This window comes from Lissotriton vulgaris, chromosome 4_1 (genome assembly GCF_964263255.1).
Source record: "Lissotriton vulgaris chromosome 4_1, aLisVul1.2, whole genome shotgun sequence".
Lineage (NCBI taxonomy): Eukaryota > Metazoa > Chordata > Amphibia > Caudata > Salamandridae > Lissotriton > Lissotriton vulgaris.
The window spans coordinates 654,005,972-654,021,372 of NC_141691.1; the positions used below are offsets into that span (position 1 = coordinate 654,005,972).

Below are 15,401 nucleotides of genomic sequence, written 5' to 3' on the forward strand. Positions count from 1 at the left end.
GCACGGATAAGATAAAATAAGATAAGATAAAACAAGGCACATCAAGAAAACAGAGTTCAAGAACAATGAGCCAGGTCAAATCACAAAGATTGATCGAAAAAACACATTTGTATGTCAATTTATAAAAATCCGACTTGCCAATTCAATTTTCATGTTTGCTCAAGCCAATAGGTCTGGGTAACGGAAAAGTCACGCATAATTTTCAAAAAATTATTGCAATTAAGAACGGGTTATCATCAAAAAGTGTGGAAAGCCTTCAGGACAGGACTGAATATGCAAAATATGCAGCAACAGCCTCGAGCATGAAGTCACTGTCATCATCCAAAAACAGTTCAGCCATGCAATTTAATAGTGGGAAAGAACATACATGCTCCTCAAGTACCGGAGGCTCTAGCATCATCAGAGGATAATTCGGTGGGTTCTCAATAAAGCTGTGTGCCAAGAAATCTTGCGCCGCTGCGAGTATGTTCCAATGACCCATTAGTCTATGCATCGCTGCCATGGCCATAATCCTCCGGCCAAAACAAACCAGCTAGTGAGTAACTATGGGACTCATCAGATGATTAAAATAGACGTCAGGAGACACAGTCTTGCAGACACAAAACAAGGGCCCAGTCGAAATCGCAGCTCAGGCAATGAAACACAGGCTGGACACATGTGAAATAGGAAAATCGAAACGATAATCCATATGCCGTGCTTAAGGTCTCAAGCGGCAGCGTGCCATAGTATTCAAGCATCCTGTTGTGGAAGAGTGCCAGGTGGGGCTGTGCAGCGTGTAACAGGACGGGCATCCATTTTTAATAAAACAAAATATAACCAGAACGCCTGCTGCCAGCGCCAGCAAAACAGGAAATCCACCAAATAAGCTTGAAAATATTGAATGGAAAAAGCAGGAATGACTCCAAATATCTTTTCAAAGGAAGTCACAAGACCACTGCTAACTATTTTAAAAAAGTGTGCGAGGCCAGAAGTGGAGGATGCGTTAAAGATTGAATGAATCAGCTCGCTGAAGTGCAATGGCAAGTCAGTATTTAATAGCACCTGCACTTCTGTACGGGTGTTGGCGACGTGAAGGACAAATGTTTCACGAGCCGAACTCTGGGCCATTTCTTTTTGAGACAAAAGGGCTCTTATTCTACTCTTTCCATTGAACTCTGCCATCAAGGTTGGATTTCGCGGCCAGATGGAAACATCTGAATTCCCATGTGGAGGAGGATACAGAACGTTTTTGCAACACACCACACATTCAGATACAGTCACCACATAAGCAATGCCTCGGATTAACCCACAACAATCTTCATTATTTAAAAGTAAATAACTACCGTTTGCCAGTAATGTGAAAGTTGGAACGATTGCGGGAACCGGTGTACCTTTCAAAACACAGGCCAAATTAGGACGTTCCTGGTTGCAAGAACCATGTAATTGGATATGTCTACACATTAATGAGTGATCTGGTGTTTCGTTGCACTCCTCACCTTCAAGATAAACCTCCTTCCCATCTTTTAGACATCTGTATGTAAAGGGAAGAGACCAGGCCTCGTGCAGAAATGCACTACCAAGTGGTTCGTATCGGCCCATCGCGATATATCGCATACAGTTTGTAAATTTAAATAGAGCAAATGGTAGTGTGATTAACCCATGGATAAGCCACGTTGCACTAGTGACTTCTGCCAGAGAAAACTGTAAGGACTCCAGCCTCTCAATGTGCAACATAGAAAAAGATGCATCCCTCATTGAAAGTAAACGTTGCTTTTCAGTCAAATTAAAAGGGGCAAAGAGGGAGGACACGTTCATGTGATTCCAAGGCACTTTTCCAGACTTAAGTGTCTGCAGGGTCCACGCAAATTGCATAATGGAACGCAATTGATTTTGACCATGGTATAACACAGATAATTCATCTTGCACAATATCAACAACAGAAGACACAATATTATCTAACGTGTAAATGCGGGAAGAAAGCATGTTAATGCTATTATCTACAACTGCAAGCACTTTTTCCAAATTAGCCTGATCGATGGCCCTAAGGCGTTTTGCCGCCTCAATCTGTGAAGTTTTCCAGATTTCGTTATAAATTGCACAGATCCATCTTTTTGATCTACCACTAGCCGGGCCTTTTATGAAATCATTCAAATCTACATCACCTGTCAGCCTGGATAGATGCAGTTTAACCGATGCTAAAGTAGAATGTTTGAGCCAATTCTGACAGAATGGTCAGTTTCAAAACTAGGATCTGGCCTAACCTGAGTAAAGCCATCAGCTAAACCTAGAAAATGACGTTGGCAGGAATCTGTACTTCTGTGCCACACTAGCCAGCCCTTAGGGTTCAAACTGGATATATTAAATGACGAATTTTGGAAAAAAGTATATAATTCTCGAATTGAAACATCAGTAGTATTGCTCCGACCAGAAAATTCTTCCAAATCAGGTAGGGCAGGAGAATTTAACCTTTTCGAAGTAGCCAATCCAAAGCATGTGGTTTGAAAAATGGTAGAATTTAAAAACATAATTTGGGATGAGACATGCACGGTGCAAAGCCTCAGTGCCTTGTACCTGCCAACTTTTAGAACCCCAAACTGTTTTAAGGTCAATGGTTTCCTTCCATAACTCGTAGCCTTCTACAACCAACTTGGCTAGAAAGGACTTTGAATACAACAATTTAGTATTGGTAAGTCTAACCTTGGACATGGACTTCCGAGTCATTTTAAAATAAAAGGACTCGGGATTGGACAGATTAAAGTCAGTAAAATAAGTGTACTTTTTCAAAAAAGTACCCGAACTGCCTTGTAAAGGAGCCGGGCAATGTTCCCACTGTGTATAATTAACAGAACCTCGACTGGAACTTGTTTTATGCAAATAATGATTACCAAAATGTTGGAAGCAAAATAAATCACCATAATTAGCTGATTCTAAGTACAACTCTTCAGCATCAAAAGCAGCATAATATTTCAAATCAGAAAACAACGCTTCTACGGCCTGAATATCCCAATCATCAGAACTTATGTTTTGTTTCACCACATCCCCCATGTTCACTCTGAGCACATTAGGGACATTAACAACTTCAGTTGGGCCATGGATTTGAAATTTAACCGCATCCCACACAATCCCATCAAGGACAGGCCAAGCAGTAATGTTAACAAAAGTTAAGTCTCTCTTCAGTCTATGTGCGGAATGCGATGAGGAAAGGGGGGCCAAAGTTCCATTTATATGCCGAATGCATGTTCGCTCCTCGACATAGTGTCCATTGACAATTCGGAAAAAATAAAACACAAAACCAATTGACATAAAAAGGTAAATTGAAAAAAGAACCAGCCAAATATATGTCCAAGGGGGAACCAAAAAGTGTTTTTTAAATAAACGGTCATAAATTGCAAAACGTGAGAGCTTCTTTGAGTTATGCGAAACAGTGTCAAAAGAAAACCTGGATTCTGTAGCCAAACGTGTTTGCAAATCAGGCATAGATAAGTCAGTTGGGTATGTGTAATCAAGTTCATCAAAGTTAGTACCAGGCAAAGTAATTAATAAAGGACTGGAAATTGTGGGCATCTCGATGGCCACCTCGGGCTCAGGATTAGAAGCAGTGGCCAAAAACAGAATGTCTCACAATCGAAGGACAGGAGACCCGCCGGTGTCATGCTAAGAAGAATCGGCCACTCTGTGTATCTTGACAATGTCAATTGAGATAAACCTGTTTTCCTTACGACTTGGAAGTGGTGGTAAAATGACTGTTCTTGTGCCCTTCACTCCAAGCACTGGAACCGGAGCTCGATAGGAAGGACCAAATTCTTTCTTGTTATCGATCTTTTCTCGAACCAGTTCTCCAACTTTGGGTAGACAGCCAACTACCGGGATCTGCAATGCATCATCTGATGTGGAGGGCAAATGTTCCTTTGCAAGACTGTCTCATCTTTTGTAGATCCTGTAAAACATTGCAATGTTCACCTGCGTCAAAGGCTGTGGCTTGGGCCACGCAGTCTAGACCGACAAGGTCTGGGACATACATCTTGGTACCAAAGAGCATCTCGTATGTGGTCCGCCCACCCAGAGACCTTCTAGGGAGATTATCAAGAGCATGCTGCATGCCATTGAGATGGGCCAGCCAGTTTCTGCCAGTGCCTATAACTCGAGCTGTCAATTATTGCTTTAAGTCACGGTTCATTTGTTCCACTACACTATTACCCTCAGGTCGGTATGGAGACGAAAACTTGACTTGGACCCTCATTGAATTCATGGCATCCTTGTACGCCTTAAAGGCGAAAGCCGGACCCTGATCCGAATGGAAGGTACCACAGGCAAAAATCCCTACAAAGACACGCAAATCTCTTATGACAGTCTGTGGATCAGCGCTGCGATGGGGCCAGACCCACACAAAGCGTGTGCATGAATCAAGTGCTACTAAGATGTACTTATACGCAGTATCAGAAGAAAAAGGACCGCAGTGAACTAAATAAACGCATCCTAGTGGTTTATTAGATATGTACAACTGTGTCTGTGGCAGACGCGCTGCAGTGGAAGGCTTAATCTGCTGGCAAATGTCACATTGAAGGACATAATCACGCATCTGTTTGTACAGTCCCCGCCACCAGAAACCTTGTTGTAACTGACACAGTGGCCGAGACGCTCGCAGACGCTACACCTTCATGTGCCGCTGTAAGCAATGTATTCCTGCGGTCAGAGTTGGGAATCAACCGATCTCCGACTCCAGGAAGTTTCACATAAGGAACCTTATCGGGACTTAAGTGGTATGTGTACTTCAAAGGGAAACCCGTAGGACATTTACCTCCCTTCTCAGTGGCAGCCACCGCCGCCAAGATGTCATCATCTATCTTACTTTTGGACCGTGTAACTGCTGCAACTAAATATGTAGATACCGCCGATTTTGCCGCTTCATCAGCAAGTGAGTTACCCACAGCGTGAACTCCAACACGCTGGTGGCCAAAAGTATGAATTACAAACACAAGTGGCAACCGCTCTTTAAGCTCAGCCACTCTAACCCAGATCATTTTATGTTTTATTGTGCTACCCTTGGAATCGCGAAAGTCATTCTGAATCCAAAAGAACAAGTTTTCATTGTAAGAATGGACACAGTAATAGGGATCACTCACAATTCAAGTCGTCACACTAGGATCCGCGTACTCCAATGCAAGCAAAAGAGCCCGAAGTTCTGCCAATTGTGCAGTGCAGTCCCCTAGAGGCTGCGTATGCACGACTCTGGACTTGAACTCATCGTTCACCATGGCACCGACCATAATGGTGCATGCGGAAACAGGCATGTTTAGAGCCATCCTCAACCTGCGCCGAACCATCAGTGTAAATGATGCAATGGAAATCCTCCAAAGGCCGCAAAGCTAAAGGAGCTGGATGAACAAATTCATACTGTAAATACTCCTGCGACCGTAATGAGGCATCAAAAATAAACGTGACATCCGAGGACGTCAAGGAAGCAGCCCATTGTATCCACAGAGGGTGCAAAGCTTTCGAATTTGGTACACTGGCTTTCGTAACTGCCTCCAAGACAGGACACGGGGTAACAAACAACATGCTTTTTCCCTGTGACAGAGCACGTTCCTTAAGAATCGCCATCTGTACAGCTGTCAAAACTTTCTCCACAGTGGAAAATCACATTTCAGCCCAAGTGTACAAGTGTGACTTGTAAGCAATAGGTACTGTGTCTCCATTAAAAGTAAGGTACGTGAAACCCACCGTCCCAGGGATGATTCTTATCACCAGGTTGGTGTGGTTGTCATGAGTCAGATCAGCCTGCAAAGATTGCAGAATAGCCGAATGCTCAGGCAGCCAGCATGATTTTCGAAAAAGTTGGTTGTATCAACACATACAAAGGCTTGATACGCTGGGCATATTCAGGAATGTAAGTCCTCCCGAAATTTAGAAAACCCAGTAAAGACTAATTTTTTCAGAGTTGTCGGAGCACGCAGTTGTGCGCATTTCTCCAGGAAGTGAGGAGCCAAACCTCTACCTTCATCATTGAGCTCGTAGCCCAAGAACAACACTGTATATTCTGCAATGTGCGATTTAGCAAAATTGAATTTGTAACCCATGTCTGCAAAGCTACAAATCAAGCGTTCAACGCGACACAGATGCTCCTAAAGTTTGTCTGTGAGATAAATGTCATCCACATACGAGCATGCATCCGGGTCTACTCTCTCCAAAAGAGACTATGCGGGCAGTAAAAACCCCAGGACTATTCCTTTAGCCCATAGGCAAACGTCGAAACTGTTTTTTCATACCGCCGCAAGTAAAGGAGGTCCATTGGGAACATAGACCATCCAAACGATGGGCATAAAAACCGTTGGAAATGTCAAGCGTGGTCTTAAAACCCTTACGCACAAGACTATCCACCAAAGCAGAGCGTGAGTATTCTGTACTGCACAGGTACTGCGAGTTTAAATGCTGGTAATCCAATATGAACCATCTGGCTTGGTCACAATAAAAAGAGGGTTATTCATAAGTGACATGTTTCATTTACACCTTGATATTCCAATTGTTCAAGGATTGTCTCGACGGAAGCTTTTGCTTCACGTCGAATGGGATATTGCGGTTGAGGCTGTGGCTGTGACCGTAATGGAATCTCGTGGCTCGGGGAAAATTTATCCAAACCACAATGTGTACGGTACAGAGCCGGCGCTAGTGCCTTAGCCCTTCTGCAAAATTCAGCGCATGCTCCTTCGAGACTGTGTGCGTGGAACTGGGGAGGACCACCTTTTCCCCTCGCGGAGCTGCGAGAACAAAAGGTGAGGACCAGTCAGCCTCCAAAAGCAGAATGTCATATGTAGACTAAAGATTTTCCCAAAATACCCCTTTTATGGTACGTTGTATGTCACCTTCAATAAGCAGGACTATTTCGTAAAGTCAGTCAGGGGGAGCAACTCTAGTATCAGCTGTTTCGATCGCAACATAACGTTCAGTCGCTGTCATCTTCAGTAGTGGACGCAGGGCCTCACGCACTATGGTAATCTCCTCCGCGCTGTCCAGCAAGGTCAGAGCCCATGTCAGATTCCAAAGCTGCGTTCTCACTATCTGTGGCATATTTCGCTGTTAAGGCGGCGACTCTTCTTTTGAAACTGCGGTCTTTTCGGCGTAGAGCCGTCCTGCTTTCCTGCACCTTCTTTCGGGCGGGGCTGATCATGTCCTTGCTGGCCACCCCGACCCCTTCCGCCGCCTCCTCTACCGGACATTGAGGCTGATGAGTCCTGAATGGAACGAGGAGAGCTTTTATCAGAAACCTGAAATCGATCAGGTGATTTAATCGTCGCGCAAGTCAGAAACACGTTCTGTAGGCGCAGGCAATGGAGACGCAGGACGAGACTCCTGTTTTTGTTGCTTTTCCTGTTTTTTAGGCCAATTTTGTTTTTTGGACTTGGGCTAAATGTCCGTTTCAGACTTCTGCCCTTGGGGTTGCACTTTCTCTTTAGTAGAAAAAAGTTTTAGTCCCCTACTATTGCGACCCACGGTTTTATAAGCCACCACAATAATCCTCGCTAACTGACTGGGTTTCTTGGCATCGGGAAGCGCCGCCAAAGCATTGGCAATCTGAAAGTTCACCGCATCCCCCTTGACATTAGCAAGAATGAGATCGCAAACCACATCAAAGGTGCCACACAGGCGCATACCCAATTCAACCGCAGCCTCAGGTCCGTGGTCATCTTGAACACGCTTAAGGAGCGTAGGCAGGACAGCCATAGATGGAGTGCCGTAACACCTTGCTTAGACCGCCGCAAAAATTTTACCCCAGGATTCAGAGTCACCGATTTCAGGGGCCAAGTCTTTGGGCAAGCTAATCGTCATAATCCTGTGTTTTTCACCAGGAGACGTATTAGGAAATACTGCTTCCAGCTGGTCAAACTTCTCGGCAAGCCAGAAAGGAAAATCATCCTTATCCTGGGGACGCTTGCCCATCACAGCGTTGACCATTATGGGACTGAGCTTCAAACCGCCCAGCCGTCCAGCCCATACTGTCCAGCCAAAAGCGCCGCACCCCCCGGGGTCCCACCCGGAAGGTTGCGGGTGATGTACTGCACAAAAGCTCGAATAACGCTAATGGAGACTATGTGTAGTCATCTTAACTCTGCTATGTTACATGCTCCGTGCAGAGGATGAGGCGTAAATCCAGTCAAAACAGGCCAATTAGCGCCTGGAATAGACAAAGCACCTAACCTCGGAACGGTCAAAGAATGGGGGAGGGCGTCACCAAACCAAACTCTATGCTGCCAAACATCAATAGGTACTTCCTGCGCCCTGTACGGCGTATATTCATTCGGTACAGGAGAGGGAGTGTAAGTGTAGAACACACCCGAAGTGCCGTCCACAGCCGGAAATGTCACCCACGAATAAAAGATTTCGTAAGGGTAAGCGGTCTCCGCACTCACCACCATTATCATGGCCATGCCATCTACTGGGACATTGTAATTCAGCAAATGATTGCGCACCGCAATGAAACTATGCTGCGGAATGTCCACGGCAGCCATGACGGCACAGAAACGTAGAAGGACAAAGTAAACTTTGTAGCACAACTGGGTAGTAATTCAAGGAAACCGTTTCAGAAAGATTCAAGCTTGAAAAAGACCTATTTCACAAACAGGTAGGTTTTTCTGACACCACCGTTTTCCGGAAACGACAGTGAAGGGGTTAAGGAATGAATGATATACTACTCAAGTGTCATGATACAAGACAACCAACGATTGGGCGCCATGTAGCAGGGATTCCATTCTCCTAGAGAACTGTGCATAGAGATTTGGAACCTCAGTGAATTAGGATGGTCCAAAACTCACCTGAGTACCCAAAATCCCCTTACCGAGCTAGCTACAGTGTCTCATTGGTCATAAACTCCCAATGTTTAGACAAACCAGAACATGATCTTTAAATACCTCAGGTCACGTGGAACACAGACACTTTCGTTATACAATAATTTCAAACCAGAAAGTGGAGTAAATGAGGACTCATGCATATTTGAAATATTTATTTACTAATGCAGGGTTCTCAAACGCAGTATCTTAGCTAACACAAGCAAACATATAATAAGAAGCAAAGTTATCAGCATAGTTATTAGTCCATAAAAGGCAAAGGTTGACAACATGCTAAAATGTTGAAATGAATAGGAGTTAACACCTAATTCTCACCCTCCCCAACTAGCATATTATATTATATCTAAGAAGGTCTCTTTGGGCTTTAACAGGGCGATCCCATACCTCAATCTCTCAGTGGCAGAGGATCACATCTTCCAGCAGCTCTCTGCATGCGAAGCACCATCAAGTGTGTTTGTGTGTTCTTAGCAAAGCTATATAAAACACACCTAAAGCCAGATTTGGCAGCAGCTGCATGTATGTTATGTCTAGAAAAGTGCGAAGATCAGACTTTACAATAACAACGTGTTTACTTATCCTTCAAGGCTTCAGCACTCACTGTAGAGACACCGTTTTACTAAGCAATGTTATCAGAGCAATAACATTATTCTTGTATAAATCAAAACGCTCTTCTAGGCTGAAAGCTAAAGCAACAATTATGTGTTGTGTGCAGAAGCAGCAAAAGGTAAAATGGCGTTTAAACATTTAATAAGCTCATGCTAACTTAACACGGTATATAGGTAAGCAGTAACTATGACATTTTAAAGAAAATAGCAAGCAATTCGACATTTGCTTGTGTAATTTCCTTGACTGCTGTCATACCGAGATTCAACCTTGCCTCGCGACCTCATTAAAAGATGGTCGCAGCAATGCATCTAGGTTGCTTAAGACATTAAACAGTGTAGGTCGCATTTTATTAATGGAAATAGTGGCCCATGTACATTTGTCAAGATTTATGAATGCATTAAAAATAACCTTAATTAACAAAAAATACATAAGAAAACTTACTTCTGCCTTGAAGGAAAATCTGAAAAAGCTAAATAAAACTCTTTGGCAGCTGGAACGTTTCCACAACCTCGTGCAAAATTACGAACAGCCCGGCAGAGATATGGGTAAACCCTGGAAGAAAAAAATTTAAAACCACTTTACATTTCAGAGTCTGAATAGACTGAGAGTGTCAAGTACTCTGCAGCTAAATGTTGAACTTTCAATGTTCAAAAGCATGACTGGACTGATTAAAAGGTTTGGCTGATGTATCTTTGTCCAGAAATCTTAGTCCAACTCAGCTTCAGTGTGTCTAGACTCATGTTCGGCTTTCAGGGCAGCCACATATGTGTTTTCATACAATGAAACCTAACAGATTCAGTATTACTAGACTTTGTTTCACACAACTGGTACAGTCTCATTGAAAGCGCAACATGCATTTAGCGCGCCACTGACGACAAATTCCGTTCAAATGAAGACCAACACAAATCCCTCAGTTCGTGTGCCACCTAAAGGTCAGCTATCATTTAAATCGCTGCTAATCTGATTCTGTGCTTAGAGGGATGAAAAAAGTGTTGGAAGGAAGGGAAACAAACCAGATTCTGGATACAGCAACTATTAATTAGTAAGCTGCATTCCGGATCCTTCTGGCCACAGTGAAATATATTGCATTTGTCCCAGTGTCATTTGCCAACATAAAGACACAATTCAATAGCACCCACACGTTATCTTCTTTCTGTTCAGAGCAGCAATGTGCAGGTGGAAAGGGGGTTTAGTTATTTTCCCTTTCAGTCGGGCCAAAAACAAAGGCCGAATTTCAAGAACCATCAGGCCTCTTTTTGATAGGCTCCAAATAGCTCTCGGTCAGGATTGTACTCAAACACCTAAACTTCAATGGAAGGGAAACAAAGGCACACAGCTTATCGCTTCACACGTAGATAAGAGAAACTTCCATTTGGAAGAAGGGTTTTTGACTTTGTTCAACACCGTCTATGTAAGAGATGTGCATGCAGTGTAAGAATGGCAGACATCTGTGTGTAGGAGTAATTGCATATAGCAATTTAATTGGCACTTACTAACCGATTTATTTAAAATGTTATAGCACTACTCATCTCAATGTTGGGGGTCTGAGCACTTGCATACATTATACATTGACAATAAATCATACAAGTGGGTAAATTAGTGTACAGGATATTTTTAGACAGTGAGGGTTTCAAGGTCAAGAAGTCTAACAGTTTTTACTTGTAGGCATTATATGTTACATAAAAATATAAAATGCAGCATATCCTGTGGAGACTTTCCGTCGCAGCCACAGGGTGCTGCAAATTTATTAAAAATGTCACTTTTTGGTCTAATCAACAGATGATTATACAGATTAAACCTAAACGTAGTTAGCAAGAATTTCTCGTGTGAGGACAGTGAGCCAGTCAAATATGGCTCCATTGATTCACATGTTTTAAGCATAACAGATTTTCTTACAGTTGGTTTTTGAAGTAGGTACTATATAAAACTGCACAAAAAAGTAACTGGTGCTAAGGCACAGCGCTAAAATGGTCGCTAAGAATGGGAGCAGTGGATGTTTACAAGTACTTCATCCATGCTCTAGGAGGAGGGCTAAACCCAAGAAAAGGCATTGCTGTGCATGCCTGGGACAAATTGTGACAAAGAATATAAGATAGACGATGAAGCAAGCAAATGGGAAGCCTGTAAGCAGGCTGTAACCCACAGATTAAACACATGTCTGAGACAGCGCAGGTGCAATCTGATCTAGACCTAAACACTGAGTACAGGGCTTTACTTTCAGGTCCTTCACTTTATAGGCAAGACAAACTGATCAATTTCCTAACACTGACTTGCACTGACCATGACTGCAATTCGATCATGTTTTAATTCATGTTGCATCACCAAAGATTATTTGCTAGATCGAGATGTGTTGCTTTTTTTCCCATGCATCTAAGTGGATGGTGCCAGAAGAATTTGAGGTAGGAGGGTGGGAAGGGTTAATTGCAGTTGTTATACACAAATCTCTCGTATAGTGGTGTAAGTAGGTTGCACTGCGACTCCACTGTGCTGTATTACTGTGTATGATTGAAATGTGTTGATAATAAGGGGGTGAAAACGGAAAATTAATTAAATACATTTAATTAAAAAATGACTCTTGCACAGTGCATTCTGTGAAGCTAATCACTTTTCGGTGGTTGGATGACTTCCAGTTCTGGGTGGGTGTTCATGATGGGGCACTAAAGAGCTTTGAAGCAGAGGCTGAAGGAAATGTACATTTTTCTCAGTGAGTCTTAACTATGTTCAACCTCGATGCTCATTCAATTATTGGCCTCCCTGTAGAGCGTAAAGAGTGATGGTCACATTTGTGACAGTTGTAATTAGCATTTTATGTAAAAGTGTGTAAAGGGACAAATCAAAATATTGAGATCACTAAAGGAAAAAAATAGTGTTTTCAGATGAGGGGCATGGCGAAGGGTAAGAGATGCAAAGATGTACATGCAGAAGGGCAGAGTGAAAATTCAATGATAAAGTGGAAGGAGAGGAAGCCTGAGATATGTAAATAGAGGTAAGTGTTTGAGAGTGCAGACGAATGTGGTGTGAAGAGGCAAACGACTGGTTCAGACATTCAAATGACCGCTACCTCTTCCAAAGACATTAGTCATGTTTAAATCAGTCTCTGTTTTCTGAATTGAAACACTGTCAAATCAAATTAATCACAGCAAAAACATAGTTACTACTCATTTATACGATGCTGCTAGCCAGGATTCCCAAACCAATAGGTTTGATGTGTTATTAGAGAGATGACTGTGTAATATAACTTAATGCAACGACAGAAATCTCAGATAGGCACCAATATACTGGTCAGGTGGCACCATGTGTGTAGCACAGGATTTTATTGTACATGTTTGTACCAATAAACCTTAATTTTGTAAGCCACACCTCTCGGCAAGCATTTCTAATTATGCTTTTCTGGCAACGCCACTTTTAGGGAAGCTTTTTTACCCGTCCTCCTCACATCATTCTCACCAAACTTAAAGCACTGGGACAAACCTTCTCAGGTCAGGGGGAAGAGCAATGGGAGGGGAGCAGGCACCTTACACCTCTTCCATGTCATTCGGTCTACAAAATCTTAATTTACTTATCCACTCACTTCATTCCATTTCTGTTAATCCTCTCTTTTTCTCTCTAATTGTATGTGCCTTTTACACCCTACCCTGACGTCATCATTTTCTCCACCGACTCCTCACTCACCTCCTTTGACCCCCCCCCCTCCACACCACCCGACAAGGAAGAGGGTGAGGTGACCACCTGATTAACGGATAGCCCTGAGCACTCCAGGGGTTAAGCCTAAAGCCCATTAGTTAAGCTGCAGAGCATCACAAATGGAGGGGCACCTAGGCGTCTCGCACCCGAGGCCCAGGAAGGGACTTCTCCAGGCCCTGACAATGTCAGATGTAGCCGGCAATCGGACATTGCTATCCTAAGGATACTGATTATCCCTGGATTGGGTTTACATTTTTTGTAATACCAATTGTGAAACAAACTTATTATTCACTATTGCTACAATTTTTATTTTTTTTAATTTCATAAAAGTAGGAGTATGGAGCCCCAATGGCCATAAGGATGGGCTATCACCGCAAAATAATTCAATACCTTTGGCCCACCAAAAGCGTCGCAGTGCACATATCACCCTGATCTTTCTTTCGAAAAGTAGTTATGCGCTATTTAAAAAAAAAAAACATTTGCAGCTCCAGTTTACAAAGCAAATTAAAAGGTACACAACTTATTCAAGGAATGCAAAGTCATTCAGCTAGGAGACATTGCCACCATAAATTTCTCAGAATTATCAGATTGTTAGTGAATGGAAATACATTTTGCTCTATATGTAGATGTACACGGTGGTTAAAACAGCAAACAACTAATAAAAGAGTGCCATAGGCTTATTTCTTTTAAAGTTTTAGTCAAAATGTGTAGACCAATTCGGAAATGTCTACATTATGGGCCTACAGCATTGATATGCCACATAATCACATTGCGGATTGAAGGCATTACATTGGTAGGACATTATAATCTATGCTGAGATTCAAACACCTTTGGTTATTTCTAAACTACAGGAATGGGGAGTGATACATTAAGATTTTACTCTGCTCACCCTGTGAATTTATCCCAAAACTTCTCAATGGGCACCACTCATGATGTATTTCCTGAATGACATTCTATTGCAAATACTGCTCTATATTTTCCAATTATGTTCGGCATCTGTAAATATTATGGAATCTGTAAATATTATGGAAAGCCTGCAATACGTCTTAATCTTCGTAACTGATATTATAAACTTCACAAATCACTACAAGGGATGAATCAGGGTTCTACATAGTGTGATTAAAGATTTGTTAATGCAAAATCAAGTGTTGCACAACAGTGCCAAGGTGGGTCACAGTGCACCAGGTAAAGACAGAAGTCCTTGTAAAGTTACCTGTAATATTCTTCTTGAATGGTTGTAGCAAGCTGCTGATTATAAAACTCAACATCTGTAAAATTCACTATTAAAGTGTTTCGCTCTGGGCGAATGAGCTCTTCAGCGGGCTGTAGATACAGCACTTCCCCATCTTTCCCTTTAAATCTATAGAAATAGAAGAAAACAGGTTTGGTTTATTTTGAGTTGGCCAACATGTTTTACATTTTCCCATCGTGCAGGTTTAAATTCCGTGGAATATCACAATCAGTTTACAACCTTTGCACTCAGAAGAAGGGTCATTCAAAATATTTATACAAATCACTTCATTTAATATTTGTCAGTGAAAGTAGGTGGAATGCATGTCAAAAATCTGACAATGAAAGTGTTGGTGGAAACTTGTAATGAAAAAAAAGCCCTTTAAAACAGTATTTCTAATTTCTAAAATGCAGTTCAATAGATCTCGGAAGGGTAAACTTAATTACCATTCTTTTTTTCCAATACATTTTGGCGAATATATAGAAAATAGAACACTAACTAGGTAAACTCAGTAATACCGTACAGCACCCGTTAATGGAGTCATTACACTGCAGGGAAAGCCCACCACACTTCTGGCAAGACAAATGTGCTGGTCTTAAACCACAAACAGTCTGTATAAGTCACCATATACTTCCATGGTACATGCATCCTGTCTTTCTTTGAAAGAAAGCAAAGCAGTAAGTGTCAGCCCTTTTAGCTTGAAAAGGAATTAGGAAGTCTTAGAGCGCCACGTAATGATGAAGTGGTATTACTGCAAAAGGCATGAAAGCATACTAAGTGTATGAGTCTTGCTCAGAAATTTAAATCTGTACTTTCCTTGGAGCATGAAAACGAGTAACAATTCCTGAAAGAAGTGCTGCAAGAATAGGCCGACACTTCATAAATAGGGAAAGCCACAATGGACACAAGCTAGATGCTAACTTCAGTCGTCTTTGCAGAGCAGCCCACCACAGTTTCTGGCCTACAATATGTTAACTATGTGAATCCATAATATAGTTGGGTTGGGACTAATATGATGGTTTAAGAGCTGAGCTCAAGCCTTTGTAGTTCTAGGATTTCAT

At 42.3% G+C, this 15,401-nt stretch overlaps 1 protein-coding gene across 1 annotated transcript in view; it reads right to left on the reverse strand.

Annotated features, from left to right (window-relative positions):
- LOC147722384 (maternal DNA replication licensing factor mcm6-like) overlaps positions 1 to 15,401 on the reverse strand; it is a 564,785-nt gene that overhangs the window by 464,999 nt on the left and 84,385 nt on the right. The window contains exons 3-4 of the mRNA XM_086964912.1: positions 14,323 to 14,469; positions 9,867 to 9,977 (exon numbers count right to left, since the gene is read on the reverse strand). Of these exons, the coding sequence (XP_086821038.1) occupies positions 9,867 to 9,977; positions 14,323 to 14,469 (258 nt within the window). The remainder of the gene's footprint in view (positions 1 to 9,866; positions 9,978 to 14,322; positions 14,470 to 15,401) is intronic.